The sequence below is a fragment of the Halictus rubicundus genome, chromosome 1, assembly GCF_050948215.1.
Source record: "Halictus rubicundus isolate RS-2024b chromosome 1, iyHalRubi1_principal, whole genome shotgun sequence".
Lineage (NCBI taxonomy): Eukaryota > Metazoa > Arthropoda > Insecta > Hymenoptera > Halictidae > Halictus > Halictus rubicundus.
This window is the reverse complement of record NC_135149.1, coordinates 11,222,497-11,247,844: the sequence shown is the minus strand read 5'-3', so window position 1 is coordinate 11,247,844 and position 25,348 is coordinate 11,222,497. Positions and strand designations below refer to the sequence as shown.

General features: G+C 44.9%; 2 protein-coding genes across 3 annotated transcripts; both read right to left on the bottom strand.

Annotated features, from left to right (window-relative positions):
- Positions 1–1,625: 1,625 nt before the first annotated feature.
- Positions 1,626–4,813, bottom strand: LOC143353284 (uncharacterized). Its single transcript, XM_076786522.1, is given in 4 exon segments — positions 1,626–2,855; positions 3,931–3,960; positions 4,158–4,311; positions 4,313–4,813. Coding segments are annotated over 4 exon segments (1,200 nt in total). The 5' UTR covers positions 4,735–4,813; the 3' UTR covers positions 1,626–2,261.
- Positions 4,814–5,515: 702 nt separating this feature from the next.
- On the bottom strand, positions 5,516–21,061 carry Chsy (Chondroitin sulfate synthase). 2 transcript variants are annotated; one of them, XM_076787379.1, is made up of 8 exons: positions 20,515–21,061; positions 16,240–16,341; positions 15,197–15,370; positions 14,384–15,117; positions 9,776–9,916; positions 9,517–9,697; positions 7,669–8,025; positions 5,516–7,313 (listed from the first exon to the last, which is right to left on the bottom strand). In XM_076787379.1, the coding sequence occupies exons 4-8, from the start codon at positions 15,044–15,046 to the stop codon at positions 6,358–6,360; spliced, it is 2,298 nt and encodes a 765-aa protein (XP_076643494.1). In that variant the 5' UTR covers positions 15,047–15,117; positions 15,197–15,370; positions 16,240–16,341; positions 20,515–21,061; the 3' UTR covers positions 5,516–6,357. The 2 variants fall into 2 exon arrangements, with proteins under 2 accessions (XP_076643494.1, XP_076643485.1); XM_076787370.1 differs by having other exon boundaries at positions 14,384–15,370.
- Positions 21,062–25,348: the final 4,287 nt, after the last annotated feature.

Below are 25,348 nucleotides of genomic sequence, written 5' to 3'. Positions count from 1 at the left end.
CGGACTCTGGGCGACTCTGATCTCGAATCGCGATTCGCGTCTGGCCTAAATCCGGTCGAAACGTAATATGTACTGACTGAAGAGCAGCTCGTTGTACCGATCGGATAGAAAATGATTAAAAACAGTATCGTTGCTATTGTTCCGAATAAAAATGTTTCGAATAAAAATTGTACGATATCAAGAGAGATATGTCATAATCTTATTTAACACTTTATCTACAGGCGACAGCCCAAGAGCTTTTTAAAATTCAAAGATTAATCGAGGATTTCTCAACACGTTCGGTGCTTGTTCCAATCACAGCCTTCATAATTGAAACCTTTTATTACGTGCAACATTTTCTCTCATACATAAACTGTAAATTTGATGCAGTTATGTCAAGAATAAATAGCTGAAATACAGAACAGCGAGAACATTGCATGAATAAAATTATGAAGAGAAGGACCAAACCTAACCGTTTTAACCAAACTTCTGTGTGTTACAATGAACTCGGACAATTTTTATTCCTATGAAAAATATATTCTCGCGGTGTAAAAGACTGACTTTATTTGTCATGCATATATGTAAGACACTGGCAACGAACGCGTTAATTAATCTATCAACAACAATGTCAATTTCGTTCGTAAACAATCCAGAATATTTTGAGCAGCCCAGTTTAATTTGTTACTTAAGGAAAAAACAATTGTTTTGTTGTGGCACAGTTATTAAGGAGCGTCTTCGTACGTTTCTGGCGAGTGAGATTAAGAAACATCCCCTTGCGCAACGTTTCCCCGACCAGTAGAAGCGGAGTTATCGTCCCCATTGATATGCGAATATTATAATCGGCGAATATGCATGCGAACTTATCGCTTCGAATGGTGGACATTGTGCTGTCTGTTAAAATTCCGAACGCAGAGACCGGCCCCACTCGGTTCCCCATCGTTGTTTCTATTGTTTTGAAACCGTGCTCTCCCCGCAAGTGTTTCAACCGCGGACAGCTTCGTTGCATAATCCGAATTGATACGCTCGACACCGAGTCAGATAGCGACACAACTTTATCCGATATCATTGCGGTCTATAAAACCAATTGATACAGACCATGATTGCTCCCTGTGATCCATAAACAACCACTCGAACAGCTACTCGAAAGACAATCTGGCCTCGATCACAGTGTCGAAACGAAGTTACCCCCGAATTTTTAAAAACCTATGATTCACAGCTGAAGATTTCCCAAGAAATTCTTGAAGAGCAGCGACCGTTTCGATCATGCTGGCCCGAGGAACACGATCCAATCATTTCGTCCATGATTGTTATATGATACAAAATTTCCAAGCTGCTTTTCGATACAATTATTTTCCTACCGGTGCTCTCTAGAGCCATAAGCGATTCGCTGTGTTCGCATAGTAATCGTTCCGGGTAGCTAAAACAATTCAATTACCGCTGCGGCGAAAGTAACAATCGCATTATCAGGAACGTGTTATTGTTGTCGTTGAGTATCGGAACGTTTACGGACGTTTAAGACTCAATTATTTAATAAAAGCGTGAATATGTGTGCCGAAGAGAATGTCAATAGTCTTCCGCAGTTAAAGAGTGAATGGGCTTCCGGTAGGCAAACATGTAAAACGAACGTACAGGTGCCAGGAACAAAATCGTCTGGACATTTTTATTGTTGCTATCAACCCGAGCTCGAGCCTTGAACTCGCAGACACTTTATCGCATCAGTCATTCCTCGAGTCATGCTTCCTCGAAGACCTCACGTATATTAAGCGTTCATAGCATTAGCAAAGTCAATCGGCAGGCATAATTAATCACCTGTGACGATTCGACAGCAACTACGTATCGCACAAAAATCTCAAAACCACCCAAAGTTCTTTAAAACACAATCTGGCAATCTACCGAGAGACAAATTAATTTTATACACTTTGTTGTATGAAGTCATAGTACACAATACTCAGAGAACCCACGCCTTTTTTCTGGTGAATTGATCGAACGTTTCCTGAAGGAAGTTGCATTTAATAAAACATTTCAACAAGGACAGCGAAACCACCGCTGGTAGCGAACACGTTAACCCTTTGAGAAGTGCTGTCGTCAGATCTACGACTTTGAGTCCATGTATTTAATTCCTGGATTTGCAAACAAATAATTGAATCGCCGTAGTAACAAAAGATCAGTATATATATATATATATATATTTAAATTTTTGTTTTCATAGAAGACTTTGATATAATAATTAGCTTCCCGAGGCGAATCTTCTACCTCAAAGAGTTTTGATATCACAGTGATCCTTATCGTCTGCATTTGGAGATGTTAGGTAGCGGCTTATTCTTGCAATTCTTCAGCCAGCCGTTCCAGGCCTTGAACCCCTCCCTCTCCATGATGGTGTTGGCGCAGACTATGTCATCCTGGATGTCGTCGTCGGCGAAGCTCTCGCAGCGTTTGTTACAGATACCTCCTGCGTGTCCTCTGGAGCACCATTTCGCGCTGTTGATTTGAAAAATGCCAAAGCTGAAGCTGGAAGCTGTCTTCGGGCCGGTGATCAGTCTGGTGTTCATGCCGCTCTCGCTCTGCATCAGGCAGATCCAGCTGCTAACGAAGGTCCTGGAGATGCCGGCACGTTGAAGCTCGTGCGTCGCCTCGCAGTCCGTCAGGATCCTAGCGTGCACCTGTCCAAGCAACGACAGTGCTGCCGCTGCAGTCGCGATCAGCCAAAACGTCTTCATTTCCTCTCGCACGGTTTTTCGCTGGCAATAGACACGGCGAGGCTTCGCGCCTAACTGTTGCGGCACACAATTGCGACGCGTGTTCGCGATTAAACGTGTGACGTTTTTCTTTGCCTCCTGGCGTCGTCGCACTGCACGCCACGCGATAACCTCGAGCGGCTAATTATCGTTCAGCTTGAGGAAGCATTGCCGCTCCGATATGGTCCCTTTTTCACACTGCAGCTTTCTAAGATCTTTCGAAGGTCGCTTCTTTCGGGACGCTGGAAACAATGATTATCTGAAGAGCGGTATCTCTCGATAAATGATAATGACAAGTCGATGAATGAGGGAGTGATAACGGATGTTGTGGGTGGCTTGGGCGCGAATGTTCAGATTTTGGAGGAATGGGATCTGTTTGCGAATTTGCGAACCCTGCAATCCTATTGGTTTCTGATTTTTTAATTCTGCGGCGCGGGATTGTTAATCGTTTAAGCTGTAACTATGTTGTGCGATTGTTGAACTTACGTTGTCAGCTGTCGAATTCAGTCGACGACGGAGGCTCACTTTGTCTGTTCCATTGGATAGAATCAGATAAAATCTAAATGCTGATTTGCCACCGTGCACATTTGAGTGATACTGGATGTGTTGCGAGCGGCTTGGGGCCGCTACGGAGGTTGAAATTTTGGAAGATAGAAACCGGACATTGTTGGGAACTGAAGAAAGGTCACTGGAAAGGAATGCGGAATGGCATGCCCCGAGTTACACGTATTTTCGGCTCCAGCGAAGCATTGGCTAAGCGGGCTAAGTGTGCCATCAAAGCCTAAACCAGGCCCAGGCAACTTCTTCCCCGCTGTCGCTTCACTGACTCCCACTACCAGCGTACCGGTCCCCCACTATTAACTATTTCATATTGCCCTTATCGTGCTTTGTCTTGCGACCTCGCGTAACTGCGAATGTGTGCGAATTTGGTGGGGGACCCAGAAAAAAGTAGGGAGAGTAGTCGTCTGTGGCTCGTGAGCCGCAAGTTGCCCAGGCCCGGCCTAAATATTGGGACTATGGAACGATCGATGGGTGGGGAGGGGGGGATAGGCGTGCCGAGCGAGAGATTCCCCTCTTTTCAGTTCCTAATAGTACTGAACTGTTTCTGAATTTGCGAACCTTAACATTTTTTCGCGTTTAATTGTACAATGATACATATCGTTTGGGATTGTTAATCGCTGGTGCTTGAACTATGCTGTGCTATTGTTAAACTTACCTTGTCAGCTATGGTGTGGGAGGACGAGGACTAACAAGCGTCCTTGAATGAAATTGCGTCGACCAGATAGAAACAGATAAAATGTGAATACTAATTTCCCAACAGTCAGCTTAAACTACAAGATCGTTCTAAAATTAAACAAACACCCTTCACATTTCGAAAGAGAATGTATAGTAGAACTGAATAAAATTTAGAGAATAGTTCTGGTAAAAACAGGATATATTTTATGTAAAAACATACGAAAATAGAAACTTGTACATATCATTGCCATGGCTAAGAGAATTATTTGCACTGAGATTCACAGAAACCGGGTATGAAATCGCACCATCATCGTCGTGATCATCATCATCAACCGAGCTCAAGATCGCGTTCCTATCGGAAACAGTTGGAAATGTTAGGCAGAGGTTTGTTCTTGCACTTCTTCAGCCAGCCGTTCCACGCTTTGAATCCCTCTCGATCGTAGATCATCTTAGCGCAGGTGATGTCATCTTGGATATCATCGTTCGCAAAATCCTCGCAACGTTTGTTGCAGATGCCTCCGGCGTGTCCTCTGGAGCACCATTTCGCGCTGTTGATCTGGAAGACTCCATAACTATAGCTGGATGCTGTGTATGGTCCGCTAACAAGCTGAGTGTTCAATCCGCTCTCGTTCTCCATCAGACAGATCCAGTTACTGATCAGACTCCTTGAAATTCCGGCTCTTTGCAGCTCTCTAACAGCATCACACTCTTCCAGGATCTTTCCCTCGATCTGAGCTGCTGTTAGCAGGACCGTCAGTCCCAGCAGGACCAATAGCGGTCTCATTTCGATCCAGTTCGATCGCCGATCGTCCCTGTGATAGAAGAAGTGTCGCCAAAAATGAGAGACGCGACCGATTGTCGTGCAGAACGCGTTCGCGGTCAAATCGTTGCGAAATGCGAGTGACGACTCGCTTGGTCGGAGTCCGGCACGATTGTGGCGAACGATATGCACCGGCCTTGAGCTTGAGCGATAAATTATGACTTCCTACGAGTCGTAGTTGGTCACGGGCCTGGCCATTCATGCATCTTGCGTTCCTAGGTTTGTTACAATCGGAGCTTCGATCGTGCTGCGACGCGTTGACAGAGACCGCAAAGAGAAGCGTGAGGTACGAATGCTCTCTTCCCTTTAACGCCAATTGTAGCTAATCTGAGTGTCTGCTCTCTTCGTGTTGAGGATTTTCCGAAAAGGAAAGCAAGAGGATGAGGAAAGACGACGTTGAGGAAAGATTCGCGGGAATATCGGTTAATTGCTATCATCGATTAATTGGATACTTTCGACACGATCCTTAAAGGGACCTTGAGCCTGGACCTTATAAGCCGAAGACACTTTCTACCGCGGGAAATATGGCGAACGTTTGCGCAGGTGGATTTATGAAGTGTACCCATAAGCGTGTTCTTTTTAATACACGCTAGTAGAGCGCGCGATCCGTTCTGCCTGTTTGCTAGAAACAGTCCGATAGGACTGTTTTCGGCGAAAGAACCGCGGGGAAGATGGCGGCTCGAATCGGTTGACGAGCATTAGGGGACACGTTTGTTCCGAGACGCAGCAATTGACGCAACGCGATTATTCAATAGAGAAATTTTATTTGGAATTCGATGAAATGTCGAAGCATCTCGGCGAGCGAGAATTGCATAAACGATTATGCAAGTGGATGGTGTGCTCGCGCGCCGGATTTTCACAACTGGTCGCGTGTAGGTACAAATAGGTACGATAAAATAGGCAGTACATAAAACTCACAAATAAAAGTCTATACAAGGCACGATAATATCACATGTACTTACACAACTGATTCAGCGGAGCGTTCTTAGGAGTATTGGCATCTCGAATCGTCTTGTTCGCGGTTCTCTCGCGCTGAAACTTCTGTACCATTTTTTTTTTCTTTTCTTTTTGGTAAAATCCGAAATATCGCGAGAGAGATGAACACGCGCGTGACTATAGTAATCGATAAAAATTAATAATGGACTCTCCGTCGCGAGCAAGAGAGGCGTTCGTCACTAGAAATAATCTGAAAGCGGTGTGTCACGTTTCTAGCGAGAATAATGCTGAAATCATTAACACACAGAATATCAATAAAATCTCGTACGCCATCAGTCGCGGGTCCGTATCTTACAATATTACAGTAACATAATCGTTCGCAATTAAATGGAATCGGTTGTTCAACTCGATTTTTTGCGGACTGTTTTACCGGTACAGCAAGCTACCATTACGAGCGTGATCACGTTCTTAATCTTATACAGCAATGGCTTTGGTGAATTCATGTCACTCTTAAATATCCGGTACACAAGGTACCACAATCACACCGTGTATGTACAAAATGTCCTAATTCTTCAAAAACGTTCATGCACTTGGAAGTCGGAATTCCTTCCTTATCGACGGGGGTAATGGGATCCACTGTCAGCCATTTCTTCAACCGGCAGAATTCGTTAGGTTCGCTCTTTTCGCTTTGGCGAATCGTAGGATGTCAGGATTTTGGTAGATCATTTTAGCTAGAGTCTCCATCCCAGCATAAGTGTCGGCCTTGGTGCCCAAGCACATGGACAATTGCACGTCCGAAAGGTCCTTGCTGCACTCGACCTCGTGATACACGTGAACGAGTCCTCTATCAGCAGCTCGGAAGATCTTGATGCTAGACTTCACGGCTTTCTCGAAGAACTCCACGTCCTCCTTGCCCCAACCTTGAATGGACAGATCAAAGCCGCCTACAGTACGATAGTCCTGTTTGTACAGCGAGACTATACCGAAACCGAATTGCCTCCAGTAACCGGAAGTCTCGTCAATAGCAAACGCGTCCCGTCCCTTTCCACCTACGATTTTCGGATCGTACTGACTAAACACCACGGGGAAATAGATCTGTTTGCCTAAAAGAGTGTTCGCTTTTATCCTATACAGCGCGGGCTCGGTGAAAACGATGTCCACATCAACGAAGAACATCAGATCGTCATTGTCCAACCTCGAGGCTGCTAGATCGAGCGCCCTCGCCCTGGAAAACGATCCTGAAGCGGGCAGAATGTCGATCCTAGCGCTCCTATACTTGTACTTTAGTTGCTCGATCAGATCTATTGTTCGATTGAAGGTGTTCTCGGTTTTGTGGCGATAGAGGACGACCAGCAGAGCCGTCCTCTGGTCGCTGGTCAAGCAGATCTCCTCGTAATTTTGTAGGAACCTTTGGAAAACTTCGTGCCTGCCGGCCAAGGGAAGCACGAAGTGGATCGGCTTGCTTCTGACCGGATCCTCCTCCTCGGAGTTGAAATTCAGGTTCAGGAAACCACCGCGGAATATGTTCTGCAGCGGCTTGTCGTTTTCTAGATGTCTTTTAGTCTCATCCACCTCCTCCCCGTCCACTGTTTCCCGTATTTCCAGTCCTGGAAGCGGAAAAAGAGAAATGAGAGTGTGTTGTCGCTGGGTGCCCTACCATAGTATATCCTTTCATAGTGATTCGGAAAAGATTTCCGCGACGCAAACATGGTGCAAATCAACATTATTGGATAACGGAAGCATTTGTTTTTTCCGCTCAGCTTCCTTGTTCAAACGTCCGATCGTACCTCCTTTCGAATATATTAAAACAATTTATGGAGGGTGTTAGTTTGTCGTTGATTTACACCGCTTTTGCATTGAACAGCTTGTGTATTTCTTAGTCTTGCGAGCAGAGAGGAAAAGAGGAAGTGTCCTAGTCGCTTTTAGCGATTCAGGATGTATGGTTTTGGTGTAAAATGGTACCGGTGAAGTGCTGGTGGAGGTATACGTGTCTCCTAACTGGCAGCGTGACCTTTCGGCCCCGGTACTTCCGGTACACCAGCAGAAGATCCAGTATCGTGTCGGCGCCATAAGAATCCACCCGTCTGTATCCGTATAGGGCCGACCTTTCCTCGACGACGCGGCCACGTTGCCGCGAGCATGCGTTTATGGAGGCCATTACTTCGCGCGTGATGTCCTCCAGACCCTCCTTTATGTCGCTGTGGATCCTCCTACGGGGATTCGAGTCCGCTAAACTGTACTCCGACCGGGAGAGAAAATCCCATGGAATTACGTCGCGGCTGGTCGACGGCTTGAACGATTGCAGTCCCGTCGGAACACCTGCGGCAATTCATGCTAATTATTTCCAATGTCGATTTCGTCTTCAATGCCACGTCACACTGGCTATAATATGCTAAACCATAGCAAGCCCATGCGATGGATCGCCGATGCGGACGGAATAGAGAAACGTCGCTAGGCGTCCCCAATTTTCGCTGCTCGGAACTAATGATTTTGCCTTTAACGGTTTTATTAAACCGTGCTGGATCGGATTGGAAACTAAATCCAATGGACTATGCAAATAAATCAGATAAACCTAAATTGCTAGCATTCCGACTTATTACTTTCCAGAATAAGAATTTCAGTTGTTCACGGTTTTGTTCGGGCTCCGCTTTACTGAGTTAGAAAACGAGTCTGTTGGACTAAGAAAACAATTTTTGCGTTCCACAATAAAAATGTTAATTTTCGACGATTTTCCTGAAGGGTGCCGGATTGAATTGGAAAATCTAGAGAATCGTCAAAGGATAATATTCGATCGTCCCGCCACGGATATAACGCGGTGTACCACTTTATCCAGTGATCGTGCTATTACACGTCGAGAGCGATCACGGTGCTAACTGCAGAAAATGGAAATGAGTCGAATCACGATCGAAATTCCGATCGTAACCGTTGATGGGCTGAAACGAATCGTCCCGGTGTATGTACGTCGTTTCAGCGCCGCTTAGTCGGCCCGGGCTCGATCAATTCGCACGAGTTAATCATTTTAAGTGGCTCTATTAATAACGCACATCCACGGAAACGCGATTGTTCTTGAAACCGACGACGATGTCCCAGTGACATCCCAGCGCAGACGTCTGCGTTATTCGAGAGCGATTCGCAAGGACGAGATCAACCTTCTCTCTATCGATTCTGCTAACTCTCATTTTCGTGCTGGATACGCGAACGGATTAATTGCCAGCTATGTGGACGATATTATGCAATTAGCTCGCTCAATCCACAGAATTTGCTCAATCTACTGGCACCAATCAACAAAACATTTTCTAACAGTCTCTCTAGTACGTTAATTTTTTATCAATTCTGTTAATTCGAAGCCCAAGCATTAATTAAATTAAGAAACTGAGGGGTGATTAGCCTTAAACAGAACGAGTTGGGGACTGTTTGAAAACATGATTTTTCTCTTGCCTCGAATATTTGAAAACAATGATTGTGCGCATTTATGATAGAAATGAGTTAAAAAACTGTTACATGCTTGAGAATAGATCCATTCGTACTAAAATACTTTCGCAGAGTTGTATAATTGCTAAAGTGCAAATTTTTGTGTGAAATAAAAATTGTCTGCACTGTCCTCTCATAATAATTTCAATCGGTTGAAACTAATCCAACAATATTTCGAAACTCGTTAAAAACTTTTACTCTTTCGCGTAAAATCTACAGTCTAATGTAACTCCTATCAATCTTCTCTTGCAAGCAGATCTCGAAAGAATAATTGTTAAGTACAGAAACCGAAGCTCGTCATCAACGAACGATGATTTTGCAGAACCAATTGACAATTACCCAATATTTCCGTGTCCCCGGGGTACTCCATCGAATGAGGATCAACCGGAAACAGCGGCACGCCGTCAGCTATTTCAAAGCTCTTCAAGTTCTCGACGGCCATGCCTAGCTGCTTCGCCATGGTGTAAATGTCTCTGTGCAGATTCAGCCTTTCCTGTTGCAAGTCCTGTATACGAAGAGCCTGCAATGGAAATAGCACCTATTGCGCCACACCGATAGGAGTTGATTGCAGGTAATATTACGCGAAGTGGTTACCTACCCTCATGTAATTGTGCAGCCGGTACATATGTGGCGGGCTTTTGACAGGATGCAAAGTAATGGCACGGTGTACTTCTTTTTTCTTCAAGTTTCCGGTGAACGCCTGCGCCCCGCTGCTGTTGTGATAGAGAATGGACTGCATCTGCAACAGTGAAAGCATCCGATGCATGTTCGTATCGCCGGCGTGCAATTAAGACTAAGAAGACGGACATTAATGACCATTGGATTACGACATCCTCGTCGAATCCGTTCCCCCGTCCGTATTTAATTAAAATGCACTCCGATTCATATTCTTTATTAAGCTTCTAATTGAAGAAACGTTTGCCACTGGTCGAATTGATTCGCTACGAACGAGCGCAGTGAAATATTTATAGTTCTGCTAAAAGCTTTGCCATCTATCCTATTAGGTCAGTGATTGAGATTTTGGAGCTGTAATTAACGATTAGGATAGCCGATCGCCCGTGGTTCTGGGTTTGAATTCTTCCTTTATCTTTCTTGGTTATTGCGTTGCTTACAATTAGATTTATGGCAAAAACGAGTACAATTTAAGACAGGAAAGAAATTAAAACGGTCTAAGGACGTCGATATATTATTCTCCATTTATTCAGATCACGAAAGTAAAAAATTAATCGGTCTTCTGGTTCTTGCAATGAATCCGAACAATTTTTATAATGCATAAAGATCCGCAGGCAGGCTACTTATAATTATTGCTGCAATGCTTGACTTCATATTGCAATTTTAAGTAAAACCATCACAGTTCTAGTTCCCTTCTCTTTCATTCCTAGCTGTGTAAGAAATAACGATCGAAGATATGCCAAGAAGAAAAATGATTAAGTCGAGAAGAGAAAGCTCAAATACATATACAAGTATTAAGGATGTGGATTATATGAAAAAGAATATGAAGAAAAATGATATCGTAGAATCGTTCGAATTTCTAGAATCACGAGTTGAAGATAATAGAGCAATTATTGGGATATGGCTATATAATAAAACCACACTCTATTATTGAATACGAAATAGAATTTATATTTTCATAGCTTCTCTAAAATCACGTTGTCAGACACATCTTTACACTTCGAAAGAAACGTCGCGAATGAAACAGAAGAGATCGAAAACAGAGGAGCAACAGTCCTATAGGAGCAACTGAGGATTGAGGATCCCATGCCGGGGACAACATACAATGTATATTGACTGTAAATACAATGTATGCATATACAGGTCAAAAGCCGATTCAAACGATCCTTCCTTCTAAAGAAATAACAGATTAATTTTGTTCTATATTTATGAGATAAATTTCAACAGCAATATTGTTAAATTCTTGAAATATGTGTCTACTGTCCTGCATTTGATCTACTAATTTTTGTCACGAGTGCAATCTACGTTAACGTAATGCAATACTGATATAATAATGATGTAATACTGGCATCCCAATGGAACCCACGCAACTTGTCTAAAGTACCTGACGCTGCAAAGGAGCATTGCGTGGAACTATGGAAATTTCGCGAGCGGTACACACAGGCGAGCCTTGACAGACGGTAATTGGCGCAAACAGAACCGGAGTTAAGGTTAAAGTATGAACTTCCTGCCCGCGTACGGCCAATAATTATTGCTATCAGGAACGCGTAGACGCATCTTGGTGAAACACCGGCCCCGGCAGAACGGGTGTTAATCAAGCCGTGAGACCAAGTGGGTGTGGTGTTCTCCAGTTACACACAGAATCGTTCGAGCAACGTTGCGTCTCGCTTGCTCATGTCTCATGCGACCGTTTCCCTTGGCGGTTTATTTTTGCTATTTACGCGTCTGTAATCGAAAACGTGCGGTGCTCGTCCGTGTGTTCCGTACCGGATCTTCTCGATCGTGCGAACATCGTGCGGTTCGATCACGGTAGAACGTGTGCACGATGTCGCAAGCCGATAAGGGAATCACAAAATCCGATACCTTGATCGATCGGACGTTGCGCGCGAAACATGCGAAAAATTGCGAGCAAACTGTTAAGTATTTCTATCGATCGCGTTTCACGGTTGCACGTCGCAGCGGTAGAGCTATTAAGTGTTTCGACCTTACGTCGAGTGTCAAGACGGGAATGAATGGAGTGGCAGTAGGTTAGCAGGGTACGATTTGTTCGTATCTAACGAGTGACATCCTCCACCGTGCGTTTTACCTTTCAAACGAAAGCCGTTTCAATGGGATGCACGCGGTGCAAGACACTTCGGTGCAACCGAAGTGCAGCCACATTCTCTTTGGCGTTCGCGTTCGACGAATGTTCTCTTTCCCTCTCTTTTTTTCTTCTCATTATCCACGAAATCCTTGGCAACGATGCGCCCATTCGTGGATCAATTTTTTTCAGGGGGGAGGGAAGGGGCGATTTTTTTTCGTTCAGGCCCGGTTTTATTAGGATTTCCTCAATCCACAACAATCCTTTTGATTGGATCGTGTTTCGGGCCACGCCATCGCCGGCGATGTGACATAATAGCGAGCGTGCACCGTCGCGCAACATTGAGCGCACACCAGCGTGCAGTTCGATTAAATTATTCCAAGGAGGTCTAAACGTAGATTCATGCACTTCGTGCTGCAAATTGCTGCTGCCTAACAGCTCCACCGCGGAACTCCGAGTGTCAAGATGGAGGAGAATCACTCGATCTGGTCATTGGGTTAGCAGGGTACTATTCGCTTGTACTTAACGACTAACATCCTCATCTGTGCATTGTACCTTCCGGGTTAACTCAATGATAACGTACCCCGTATACCATGCAGATGTGTAGCCCGCGTATTTAAATCTGTCGCATCGCACCGACCTGCGCTTCGAACTGTTCGACACGATCCTCGACAGAACTATTTTCCGGTCAGCTTCCGTTCCAGTCGCTCGAACACGCCCCATATTATTCGAATTAATCGTTCCAGGAACCATGATTAGAATATTTATTACACTGCGAAAGGCATTGCTGGACGTCGTGGCGTCGGGTTACATGGACTGCGGATCTTTGTGTAAAATGAATGAATTTTCTACATACATCGTGAGAAGCAGAGAGCGCATAGAATTCTTTTTTTGTCATAAGAATGTTCGTCGAGCCAAGTAGAAAGCGCATAGTTTCTGAAAGGCGAAAGAAAGAACGAAAAGGAAAGGTTAAAGAAAGAACGACCTTTCTATTTGGTTTCTATTTCCTGCGATCGATGCTGTTTATCTTGCGCAAAGATCTCCTCAGTCTGGTTATGATTACCAAGAGGATGCATAATGATCCATTACAGAACAAGTTGAAAATTTATATCTCAGCAAACTGTGATCGTGACACGGTTTAACATTGAATAGTGAACATTTCCGAACAGTTCTAGCAGTAATGTCAGGATGGGTCTGCAAGCCACAGGAGCGTGTAGCGTGTTAATTAGCCAAACGGTTTTCGACGGAGCGGCGCGTCTATTCATAGGCGAGGCGTTAAACTCGAAAACATCCTCGGGAGAAAAATGAGCAGAACGATCGTAAGGAACGAAGATTGTTTATTTGCACGCGATGTATAGTGGGATTCCTCGACAAGTCACCGTTACCCGGAACGGAGATTCCTCCGATGCATCGCTCATCAGGTAACTCGAACGTGTAGAAAGCGGTAACGCGTACGTGTTGCGTTCTGTGGGATAGCCCGGCGTTCTAATGAACCGTGAGCTTGTGTCGATCAACAAATTACATGTGCCGTGTAACTTACGCGACTGTGTGTGCACGTGGACAGAGAAAGAGAGAGAAACGAAGAGAGAGAGAGAAGAGAGAAAGGGAGAGCTAAAGAAATACGTATGGGGAGAGAACGAGACAGTAAAAGAGGACGAGCGAAAATAGATTTAATGTTATGTGAACGACAGCGGGACACGCGAAGCAGCTGGACAATGCAGGGACACGTACGCGGAAAGAATAGACCTACGAAATAAGTTTGACAAGAGCGAATCTGAAAAAGTTTGCTCCGGTACTCGCCTAATTTCCTCCCGTGTACTCCTATTCCCCTCTCATTCGCTTTCCAAGAGAATGAAATTGAGCTTAGATTTGTACTCTGTAGAACATTTTGTTTTTTTAAATTTCATTAAAATATTTGAATACTTATGGAAGTTACAGAACTGAATGCAACCGAGTGCATCGTTGAGCGAAGAATCCGAGATACGGTACTAGCACCACACCTAGATACATATCCACGAATCCGGACTCATAAGCGGAGAAAAGAGACAAAGATGACGAAGATCGAATTGCAGTAAGAGTCCTGTATTGGCCAACAATTGTGTCGAAGTCGTTTGCAGATGTTTCAAGTCATCCGTTTGTGCAAACATCGTGTCGAACTTGTTTATCTTGATACTACACTTTTAAGCACAGCGTGCCGTTGTGTTTAGCTACCTAAAAGCAACCATTGATTTTAGCTATACAAAGAATCGTGTAAAAGTCGTTTAGAGGTGCTTTGAGTCATATCCGTAGAGAAAACATGACCTTCAAGTTTGTCTGTGTGATCTTGGAAACTACACTTTCACAACACAACGTGCCATTGTGTTTACCGGTAACGATTGATCCCAGCCGCCCAATAGTCCCGCGTCTCCTGAAGCCGGCAAAGTTAACATGCACTAATTGATAAGAGGGTGTTACCTCGTAGCTCCAGGTGCAAGGTATGCCGGCGTACTTCTGCACGCACCTCCCCAGCTCGACATCCTCGTGCGTGGTGTACAGATGTCTCAGGCAGTACTTGATGTGCGGCACGATCCTCTTCAAGGTCTCCCTGGAGAGAATAACGCCAGGCCCGCCCATGCAGAAGTTCTCGTCGTACTCTAAGGATAGCAAGCCGAATTCCTCGGAGTTCCCTCTGCCAGCTTGACCGATGTACATGGCCCTCCTCGAGTTGACAGATCGCAGAAGTTTCTCGAGACGATCTGTCCTCACGTAGACGTCATCGTCGGCCCTGAGGAACCACTCGAAACGGTCGCCGAAATTGTTCCACATGTACTGGAGCATCATGAACGACTTCTTCTGGGGCGGATAGGTGTCGTCGACTCGCGGCAGGGCCACCAATGGCAGATCGGGACAGTTCTCCGGCACCGTGGAGCTCTCCGACGAGAAAAAGGCAATTTTACCTGGAAGGTCCTTACCCCAGGTCTCGTACACGGCCTTGGCTCTCGTGTCTAGGTACTTGCTGGCCGTCATCACGCCCACGAATACCAGGCTCGTCGATGAACTGTTTATCTGCTCGTCGTCCGTCAGTCTGTTAATGTTTCTCGTCGACAATGGCCTCGAGATGATGCGTGGCCCGGCCATCGAGGACGCGTAAACGTTGACCCGTTGCTGATGGCTGGACGACAGGATTCGGAAACTTTGGATCAGCAAACCTAGGAGAAGGCCCACTATCAGGCCCAGAACGGCGCTGGCCAATCCACGTCGTTTACGCATCACTGGGTGATACGTCACCTCCTCCATTGGTACTCTTCCGGGGTCCCTGGACCACCGGCTGGGTTCATCGTCATCTTTCTAACGATCGCCGACGTCGTCTGCAACGATTCGATTGTGCTAATTCGCGAAATTCCCGGGAATTCGACCGGGCCCATTGCTCCCGCTGGAAATGAGCGCGGGCTCCGATTAGACCTGCGGACCAAAAACATCGTGCGTTAATCATTTCTCACGAGAATGGAAAGTTTAAGTGGGCAGAAAGTGGAAATTATTCCGATCGATAGAATCAACCGTGGCGCTCATAATACAGTAGGGGAGACCGGGACAAGTTGATACATTTTTCAGTTTTTGTTCGAATCAATTACGTGAGAAAAGTATGCGAAAATATTGTTTGAACCTTCCTCTTTACATATTGCAAGTGAAACTTTTAGAAACATACGTATAAAAGATTTACTTTTAAGCGACTCTTTGGGTTGTTTCGCTTCCTTCGGCTTTCTGCCTTTTCTGGAGAAACTGGAAGAATGGAACTCTTTCAGAATCTATCAGAATCAAATTGCAAATTCGTCAAAGGTCTTCCGACCGATATGCCACTAAACGCAACCATAAAAATCGTTAAACTGTTCCTGGCGAATAGTACATCCATTGTGCAGATTCCACAATGTCACCTATTGTATGCGGATCATAAAATATTCTCAATAAGCCATTGTCCACGCGTGGTAACAAGCAGAAAGGCTCAGGAAAGGCGACTATTATTTTAAAGAGTTTCTTGGCTCGACAAAGAAGGTACACCGTCATGACCGAGTTAGGTGCCCAAAGCGACTCCTCTCCAGCCTCCGCTGGACCTTGATCCAAGGCTGTTTGCCGTTTAAAGTACAAACTTTGTCTGTGTGTTTTTCGTCGTTTCTCGGCAAGACTACAAAGACGATCGTTATTTGTCCAGCCATTTGCTTTTACAAGAGAGAGAGAGTTGACTGAATCGAACGAGTCCCGGTTGCGTTTTATCAGCGGCGGATTATATTTACTTATGACGTAAAACAGGAATATTGATCGTGGCTAGAACTTACATCGAATCCTTTCGGTAGTCCCGGCGACTGCATTCTGCGGAGCTTGCTGGTAAACTGTCCGGGAGTTTTCGAACAACTGACGTGTCTAGTGTCCATGTTAATCTGAAAGGAACACAAGAGAGTGTTTGATAACGATGCGAGCCGATCGACGATTCGCCGACAAAAATTGATACGATCAATATCTGCGAGTGGCTCCTCGGAAGGCTTGAGGTCGCACACGTGCTAAGAGACACGGTAGTACGTCAGCGATTAATATTCGGCGAGGGTTTGTTCTTCGTCGATTGGTCGAGCGTTTATTTCGCAATCGATAAATCGACGCGTCACCGTTCGAATTCAACAGACGCGTTCTCAACGATGCGTATTGTTCAATTATCGATCGCGACGATCGAAATGTTCGGCATGTCGCGCAATAAAACTGATTCAATTGGGGCTATCGAACAGCGCATCCACGTGGTTGTCACGTTTATTGACACGACGTGCTTTTTTATTTTCTGTACGGTTGATAACTAGACCGCGAATCTTCACGCGAAATACAAATGTTCTGCACCAATTCCGAAAGAATGAAACATGCATTTGTTCCCTAACATCATTAATCAAATTTAAAATAAAAAATACATCGAATCCACAGTCTATTGATAACGCGCACGAAGCGACCCCAGAAACTCTCAGAGTCGAAAGGCACAATGCTGTTTGTACAGCCATAAGCAACAGCCCGACACGCCGTTATAAGACGTTCTCAGTGAATTAAGCGTGCGGTTACTGTTACCTTCGCAAATTAGACGGAGGAATGTATATACTACACGTGCTGCTAACCAGAGGCATTACCCAATTGTTCCAAACTGTGTGCCGAGGCGCACAACGGACAATATTCTGTACCTTTCCTTCGAGATGCATCTACGCATCGTTCACACTAAATTACCGCTTTACACGTACGAGTTATTTTATAATTATTAAATTGATAAACACCCTCTCGTGGGAAATGATCGAAGCTCGTATTGTGATCAAAACCGTGCGAGATCTACGGTCTTGGTTTTACGAGATGATAAAGACGCTGCTGTGGGAAATGAATGAATACGTTCCATTATTGAAGCACGTATTCTTGTAAAAATTCTGCAAGATTCACAAATACTTCTGCGGAGAATGAATGAATACGTTCCATTATTGAAGCAGACATTGTGATAAAAACTGTAAAGAATATAAGCAAATGCCTTCGCAAGATTATAGAGATCCTTCTGTGGAATGAAACACTTCATCGTTCGAGCACGCATTAAAATAAAAACTGTGCGAAATCTACGTAAATATGTATTCTTGGTTTCGCAAGACTATGAAGACGATTCCGTGGAACATGATCGAGTACAGGTAATTACTGGAGAACATGTTGGTATAAAAATCTCACTTCTATAAGACAAGACACACACCAGCCACTTTTAATATATGGTAAATTTAGTATTATCGAATGAGAGTAATATTTAAGTGGAAGAATACTTTGTAGATATACACTTTGTAGTTATTACAAACATGTTACAATTGTTTGTAGATTATGGGCTCGTGTTCGTAAAATACTCCTTCGTCTTCAATTTTATAAATGATTTTCACCTTCGAGAAACAAATTACTGGCACCTACTTATTAAATATTTTTCCGTGTGTCCAAGCTCGCGGCGAAGTTTCATTAGGATTCCGCGCGTACTAATTTCCCGCCGACGTAACTAATTGAAGTGTACTCGCACAGCTCTCAAACGACACTTCGGGTACTCGACGGACGTTATCTCGTCCATTAGAGTGGCTACTCAAATGTTTTCCTCGCTCCAAGTTATAACCGTGCCGGGGAAACTCTCCCAGGAATTTTAGTGGGACTCTCGTCGATGGTATCTGGCCGGCAATGATGCGAGAAAATCACTGTTCCCTTGGGACTCCTTCTGCGGCCGGTTGGCCGAATATTTATTCCCTAAATCGGCGTAGACAAAGGGACGGAATTGTCCCTTGGCGAAACCGGTTCTCTCGGCCGGCTGATGTACATATCCGAATGCGGGCAGTCATCGAATCTCGGGGCTGGCGTAATTTACTCGATCGCCGATTAAAAGAAACGATTCGAAAAATAAACTCGACGCACCGGTAGAAGTTAATGGCGGTAATTAGAAGGTTAACGCTCTCGTTAACTGTAAATTAATGATCCCGGCCGAGTGTAAGGCCGCTGATGGTCATCCATGATTGTTTCCTAGCCGCAACCCATACGCGCGTTTCCGTTCTCACAATCGCGGCAGGATTGCGCGGTACAGAAAGAACCGGAGATTCCGTTAATACGATTTATCGTGGCCTCGAACGAACGAAAGCATGTCGAAAGGCAGGCAATCCGTAGATATAGTGTTTCTTCGCGCCCACAATCTTATCGGACCCGTAAAAAAGATTAGTCGGAAATATGTCGCGGCGAAGATAATTCGCAGAAAAATACGAAACCTCGCTCTCCTGGAAATTCGTGAATTTTCGATTTCGCCGTATCGAGGCGCCGCGAGAATCGCGGAAATTGCCTACATCGTTTGCAAAATTTTGTTCCGGATACCGTTAGAGACGCGTCCCCGTGGATCGCTATCGCTGCCGGCGACCGGTGTCGTTGTTGACAATCGCGATTACACGGCTACGAATCCACGAAATCCCGGTTGTGTTCGTCCCGTTGAAGGATAGGCTACGGAGTGACGCGCCGCGGACGAGGACGTGGACGAAAGACGGGAGAAGAACCGGTTTCAGCCGAAAGTCAGTTCCAGAACGCTAGTTCCCGCATTCACCGTCTAGTTCATTACTGTGAAGAAGACGGGAACGAGCTGGCGACAATGAGCCGCGATCCGAGTTCGTCGACTCATTGAACTCTATCGAAAATTCTCTTCGCGCTCCGAACAACCTCAACAAATGACCCGAGACTTTCCACAGTGATCTGTAGAACCTTGAACAGCATCGCTTTGGTAGCGGCATGGAGCTATTTCGACCCATACAATCCCCACATTGAAATTCTGCGAGGAAACTCAGCATCAAATCGAAATAACCATCCAAAGAACTGTGTTAATCGATCTAGGACTTGCCAATGAACGCGACACAAGCCAGTGACAATGAGCTCGAGTCTATTCGAGTTCGTCGACTCGTTGAAACTCTACCCAAAAATTGTCTTCGAACCAAGAACTTCGACAATGATCCAACGCTTCCCAGAACCTTTCACCACTAGTCTAACATGCTGCAAAGACTTAATTTTGGGACAAAGGTAAAATGTTTTAAACACACAGACGGTAAAATTTCCACGAAGCACCTGAGCATAAAATTAAGATAAATACGCGAGTAAAGGCCGGCGGCAATGTGGTCTTCGACCTGAAGTACTTTACACTTTCCAGAACCTTTCCAAACAACCTCACGAGCCGCGAAGACTATCAAAGTAATTTGGGACTAGGGTAAAATAACTTCACGGACATTTGAAAAATTCCAGGAAAATCCTTGACACAAAATTGAAAGAAACAAGGCAAATGGACTACTTACAATGAGCTACTTACCGAGCCTTAAAATTAACCGATACATGTTATCTTATAAAAATTACGAGGTTGAATTTATTTAGATTTTGCGCGGTTTGTATTATAATATATGCTATAATATTTATTTCATCATTTCCCACGAAAGCAGTGATTGTAAAATAAAAAGTCTCAAACCGGTCATTTTGACCGGCGACGGTAGGTTTAGTGTTGAGAACTTTGACACTTGCCGGAACCTCTCAGAGTAGACCTTTATTAATTTTCAACGAGGAGTCCCAATTTAAGATTCTCCGAAGGATCCGATCGTAAAATTTGAATGAAGCAACCAATCCTAAAGCAAAGCCACTGTTTCCACTGGCAATAACAAGCAGGTTCTTCGGGACCCATTGTGGTTATCGACAGGCATTAGCGAGTCCGAACGGTCGCATTCTCGCCGGACTGACCTGACCGGCAGAGACCCGGCCATTAGGAGCTGTTACGAGGAACGAGGTCTCCGCTAATTGTTCCCACAGACGGATCTAGGCAGGATCATCGTGGCAATGGCACGTCAGCGGGGCAGATTTGTCGCGGTCGTGACTCGACTCGAAGACAAACCTTGTTGTTCAATCAACCGGTAGGAGTCTCGAGTCATCGACACTTCTGGCTTGAACACGGTCTCATGGGTAAGCAACTCACAGCTCTAGACAAGGATAACTAATCAAACTCGTCGCGCAACGACTCTAACGATTGTCCTCTGTGTGTCCACTGTATTCCCAATTCGAGCACTTACTTGGAACTCAACAAATTTCGGGATCCACTGGGTCACGGCGCTGTTCACTATCGGAAATCTCGGTGAATCCACCCACGAGATTCCGACGTGAAGATCACTGTTCGCACAAGAACGGCGTTCCACTAACGACTTCCGATACACCGGTTTTAATTAGCGGCCCCGGGCAGGTTTTGAGACGGTGAAGCATCGAGTTGCCAGACTCCGATTGTTTTTTCGGGGTTCCACGTGGTCTACCCGGCGCCGAAAAAAGCCGCGGCTGAGCCCGGCCGAGTCCCCCGCGGCATCACAGGCCGATCGGTTTAGAGGATCACAGGCTCAGTTTAGAGGATCGGACGAGAGAAACGTGCAGAGGCTCCGGCTCCGAGGCCGCAGAGTGGCACCGGCCGCGGACGTGTTGCGAGCAGGATGTCGGGACAGCGACTGAACGAGAAGAGACCGAGACCGAGCCGGCAGTCAGGCTCGCTAGTAGTCAGGCAGCCGAGCAGGCAGTCGGGCAAGCAGTCAGCCAGGCAGCCTGTGATCGGCTCGCCTGATCGGTCTACACTAAACTCCCTTGACACGTCCCCATCGGCCGCGGACACACGAATCCTCTCGGTTTCGGATCCGAAGTCAACGGACACGCACGCATGCCCTACGTCCCTCTGCTCCTGACCTCGGCAACCTTCGACACCCTTAGACCTTTCCCCTTCTCCTTGATCCCCCCTAAGGCCAAGGATTGGCTTTGACCACGCGGTGGTCGACGGATTCCTCGAGATTTCCAGATGCACGTGCGCATATCCACGGAGGAGAAGAAGAATGCTTATGCAAGAACTTACGGTATCCTCTAACCGCGTTTCTTCGTGATGTTTCAGCGGGTTCAGAATCTCGACAGATGGGCAACTTGCTTATGCTAGCACGCACGATTAGCAGTGCTCAGCGTAGCCTGAAATTATTAGCCTCGCCGCTGCACAGAGATGATCCGTGGACGCTTGGGTGCTCGCTGGCTGGGATGTTTCGATTGTTTTTTCAATCGGTTCAATCGCTGGAAATGTTTGTTTCCATTGTTTCGCTTCGTTGTCGAAACGTTTTATCAAGTGCAATGTATACGTTGTTTAGGGAATATTGAAACTGTTTAGCAGAAAAACTTTGTAGACTTTCTTTGAACATTGGGCTATGTACTACAGCAGTAGACAATGAAGTGTATAAAATTAATTTGACCGTATTGAAAGAAACTGTACGATTTTGAGATCATAGACGGCTATGTATTATCTGTGTTATTGTGTTACTTCGCGAGAAAAGACAGATGCTATTTATTCGTAATCTCTGTTAGTAAAATTGCTCGGTGACTAACCATCAAATATGCTCTCGCTATTCGAATACCAGTTCCCCGAAGCCGAGCTCGTATTTTTATTGCGCTATGGATTATCGATACAGACCCGATTACCTAAATTTTGGAGCGGGACCCGCGATCGAACGTGCGCGAGGTCTAAGTTTAGAACTCGTGACCCTCTAAAAATATTCTTATCTGTCGGAACCAGCGTCGAGTGTCGTGGGAGACTGGCGGAACGAGCGGCTGTCTCCTTTAAAATTCATTCATCGTGTACCTATATTCCTCTGTTACTGTACACCATAAAAAAACACGCAATCGCGCGGTCGTCTTTGTCAATAGCAGATCAACCGGGGAACAACAGCCTCGCCTTCGAACGGAGTTCCCGGTATCCTCTCCAGGCAATTGCTTCCGATATCGTGTCCATACCGAATCGTTTTGCACGAATAGCGCACAGCTGATCTCGCTATTTCGTCTTCGTTCTCTGCGAGGCTTTCCGTTTCTCGGTCGCGTGATTATAGTCGGCGCACACGTGTTTACTCGAGCAAAAGCGAGAACGAAGCAAGATGTGTGTAGTACGCGGGCAGAAATCTCTTGTTAGCGTGTTGTGTAACGCTGCCGCGTCGCGCCGTCGCGTGCAGCGACCGTTCGAGAAACACCTACGGGAGATCGCGTGTGCTCTCTGCGAGATGTGCGACTGCATGTGCAAGGCGTAGGAGAGAACTTGCATGCTGAACAAAACGGGCTGGTTGGTAAGAACAGTCGAAGCTGACACACTATAGCCCGGCGTCCGTAAAGCAGGAACTTCCGTCGAAACAGAAGTGAATTGAACTACCTTTACGCTTCGTGAATTTCATATTATCCCTCGTTCGACACGCTCGATCCTTGCCCGACCGGAACGATCGGATTAAGACGACCGGCGACGTATATAGGTGTGCTCGAAAACCATCGGGAAGATCTGGATCATTGACCGTCGATCGGGACTTTACAGATTGCTCGCCGAAGAATCGAAGATCGACCTCCAGCTGGAGAAATCTTCGTAGTTACAAATATTCATTTTGTGGTTGGCGACTGAAACCATCATTCTAGATTAAATTCTTTCTTGATTGTTGCGTCTTTCATTTATTTATTTATTTATTTTTTTGTAATTATTGCTGTAAAATTGTTGTAATGCCAGTTCTTTCTCTGTTATTTCTAACAACGTGTGAACTGAGAGCCACTAGAAAAATTAGATCGGATTAGATCTTATAAATACGTGGATCTAGAGCCATTCCGTGGATTATCGACCATCAGCTGGAGATTTTTCGCATTCGCTGGCGTAAGCTTACAGGTCGATCATACAGGAAGTCTTTTTTGGCCCGCTTACGTCTTGGCCCGACGAAATTGATTCATCTGGACGGCTGAATGACTCAAAGGGGGAAACGCGCTCATAATGTGCCTGGTTGATCTTATTTTTAGCCCACGTGGAAATCCAGCGGCCGTAAAGCCGCAGACGCACAAACCGATCCCTGGAATCCCACACATGTGATAGCTTAGGTTGTTGGGGACATCTTCGTGCACGATTCCACGCGAACGACTCGGGTTTACAGCTTCCCGGGAACATGGTGATCCATAACACATGGGGGAACAGACAGATAGATGAGAATTGTCTGGACGTATGGTACAGCCCGATTCGGAACATTCCCTTGTTGTTCGTGCGTCGGATGTTCGTTGTGTTTTTTAGAACCTAGAATTTTGATTGTCAAAATAAGATTGCATGATCTCTGTAGAAATTCAGAAAGTTTTGTCGCATCGGATGTTCGTTGTCTTTAGTACGGAATTTGATTGTCGTTGAATTTTCACGAATTTTGGAAACCTCCGGTAGCACGTGTTTTGTGGAAATTCTGAAATTCGACGTCGAAAATGATCAGACATGTGGTATCGTATTATCTCGGTTTTATCAGATAAGAGAGCTGACCTTTGCGTAGCTCGAATGCAAAGAAGCAAAAAACACGAGGGAAATGTTACGGTGTAAAAATTATCAGTGGTTTTTCTCGGTGCTTTGTTACGTTCCCTTTGTTATTGTTCAAGGCTTTTAATAGCGCGAGCATGGTACGCGCGTAACGTTTCACGCGATATTAGCGACGGCCCGGAACGTTCGTAATTAAATTTTTGCGACAAGAATGTATCAAATTACGCGGACTTAATGCTCGCATCGTTCTGCACGAGTGCCTTATGAAATTATTACCGGTAGAAACACTAATGTATTGCACAATGCGTCGGTTCTTATGCATTATGCAACGGCTGCGAGATTGCGTTCCATTCAAGAAGAAAATCGTTCCAATCTTTAATAAGACGGAAGATCAGCAAGAGGCGTGACGCGTTTTTCACCTCTCGTAAGATTATTTTTTGCGGTAGCGAGAAAATATTAACCCAATTGATAGTGTGAGATTGCATGCGATTCAAACATTGCCGCCAATCCGAGTATCAAAATGGCGGGAATCAGCTATGTGACGACAGATCGTTGAACCCATATTCACTACTGCATTCAACTAATATATTATTTCTATCGTGTTCCCCGTCGATTTCTCCATATTACGATTCAAAAATTATTGTCGACCATCTCAATGATCATTTATTTAAAGTTTCAGATCAATGAAAATAGGTAATCCTATGCTCAGGGCCGTCTCAACGCGACGCTTATTAATGATGCATAAAAATCGAATCATGTGAATTATGCATGGCGCTAGCCAATGCGTTGCTGGCCAAAATACAGTTTTCAATTTTCCAGAATCCATACCGTTCAAACAAAGTTGAATCGAAATTTTACAGTGCGTAGATTTTATTATGAGTAAAATTGGCCAATATTCAATGCATTTAATGGTTAATATAGTAGCAATTAAAACATTCATACATATTTTCAGCAGCAGTTGCAATTAATCAGTAAACGTTTAGCTGACTTCTTACATATATATTATTCAAATAAACATGAGATAAAATTATGTAGTCCGTAGACTTTATTAAAAATAAAACTGGGTATTATTTAATGCAAATAAAATTATTGTATATATATTTTTTTTTAATCAGTCAATTTTTAGCTGCCATTACAATGAATTCTTTTAAAACCCAAGCACCAATGGATTTTGAATAAAAGCCAGCAACAATGAATGATCAATGATTAATATAATTGCGACTTTTTACAGTGAATTTTTCCGAATTCTAAACATCAATGAATTCCTATTAGAAACGAGTAATACAATTGATGATCAACGATTGGAGATCAACGATCAATATTCACTGTGAATAATTGATTAGATCAATTGCGATTTGTTGCAATAAACTTCCTGACGAATGTTACATCAATGAATCAAGAAAATAGAAATATGAATCGGTGAATTTCGGATTGCGATTAAAAACGACCATAAACTGATTGTTTCCGGTGGTTCGTAGAGGGCGCACAGCTTCGGTAAGTTCACACCTGAGGCGCGACGGTCGACGGTTGCTGATTTGACTCGGCGGTCTGGCGGAAGTGACGCGATTCGCTTCGTT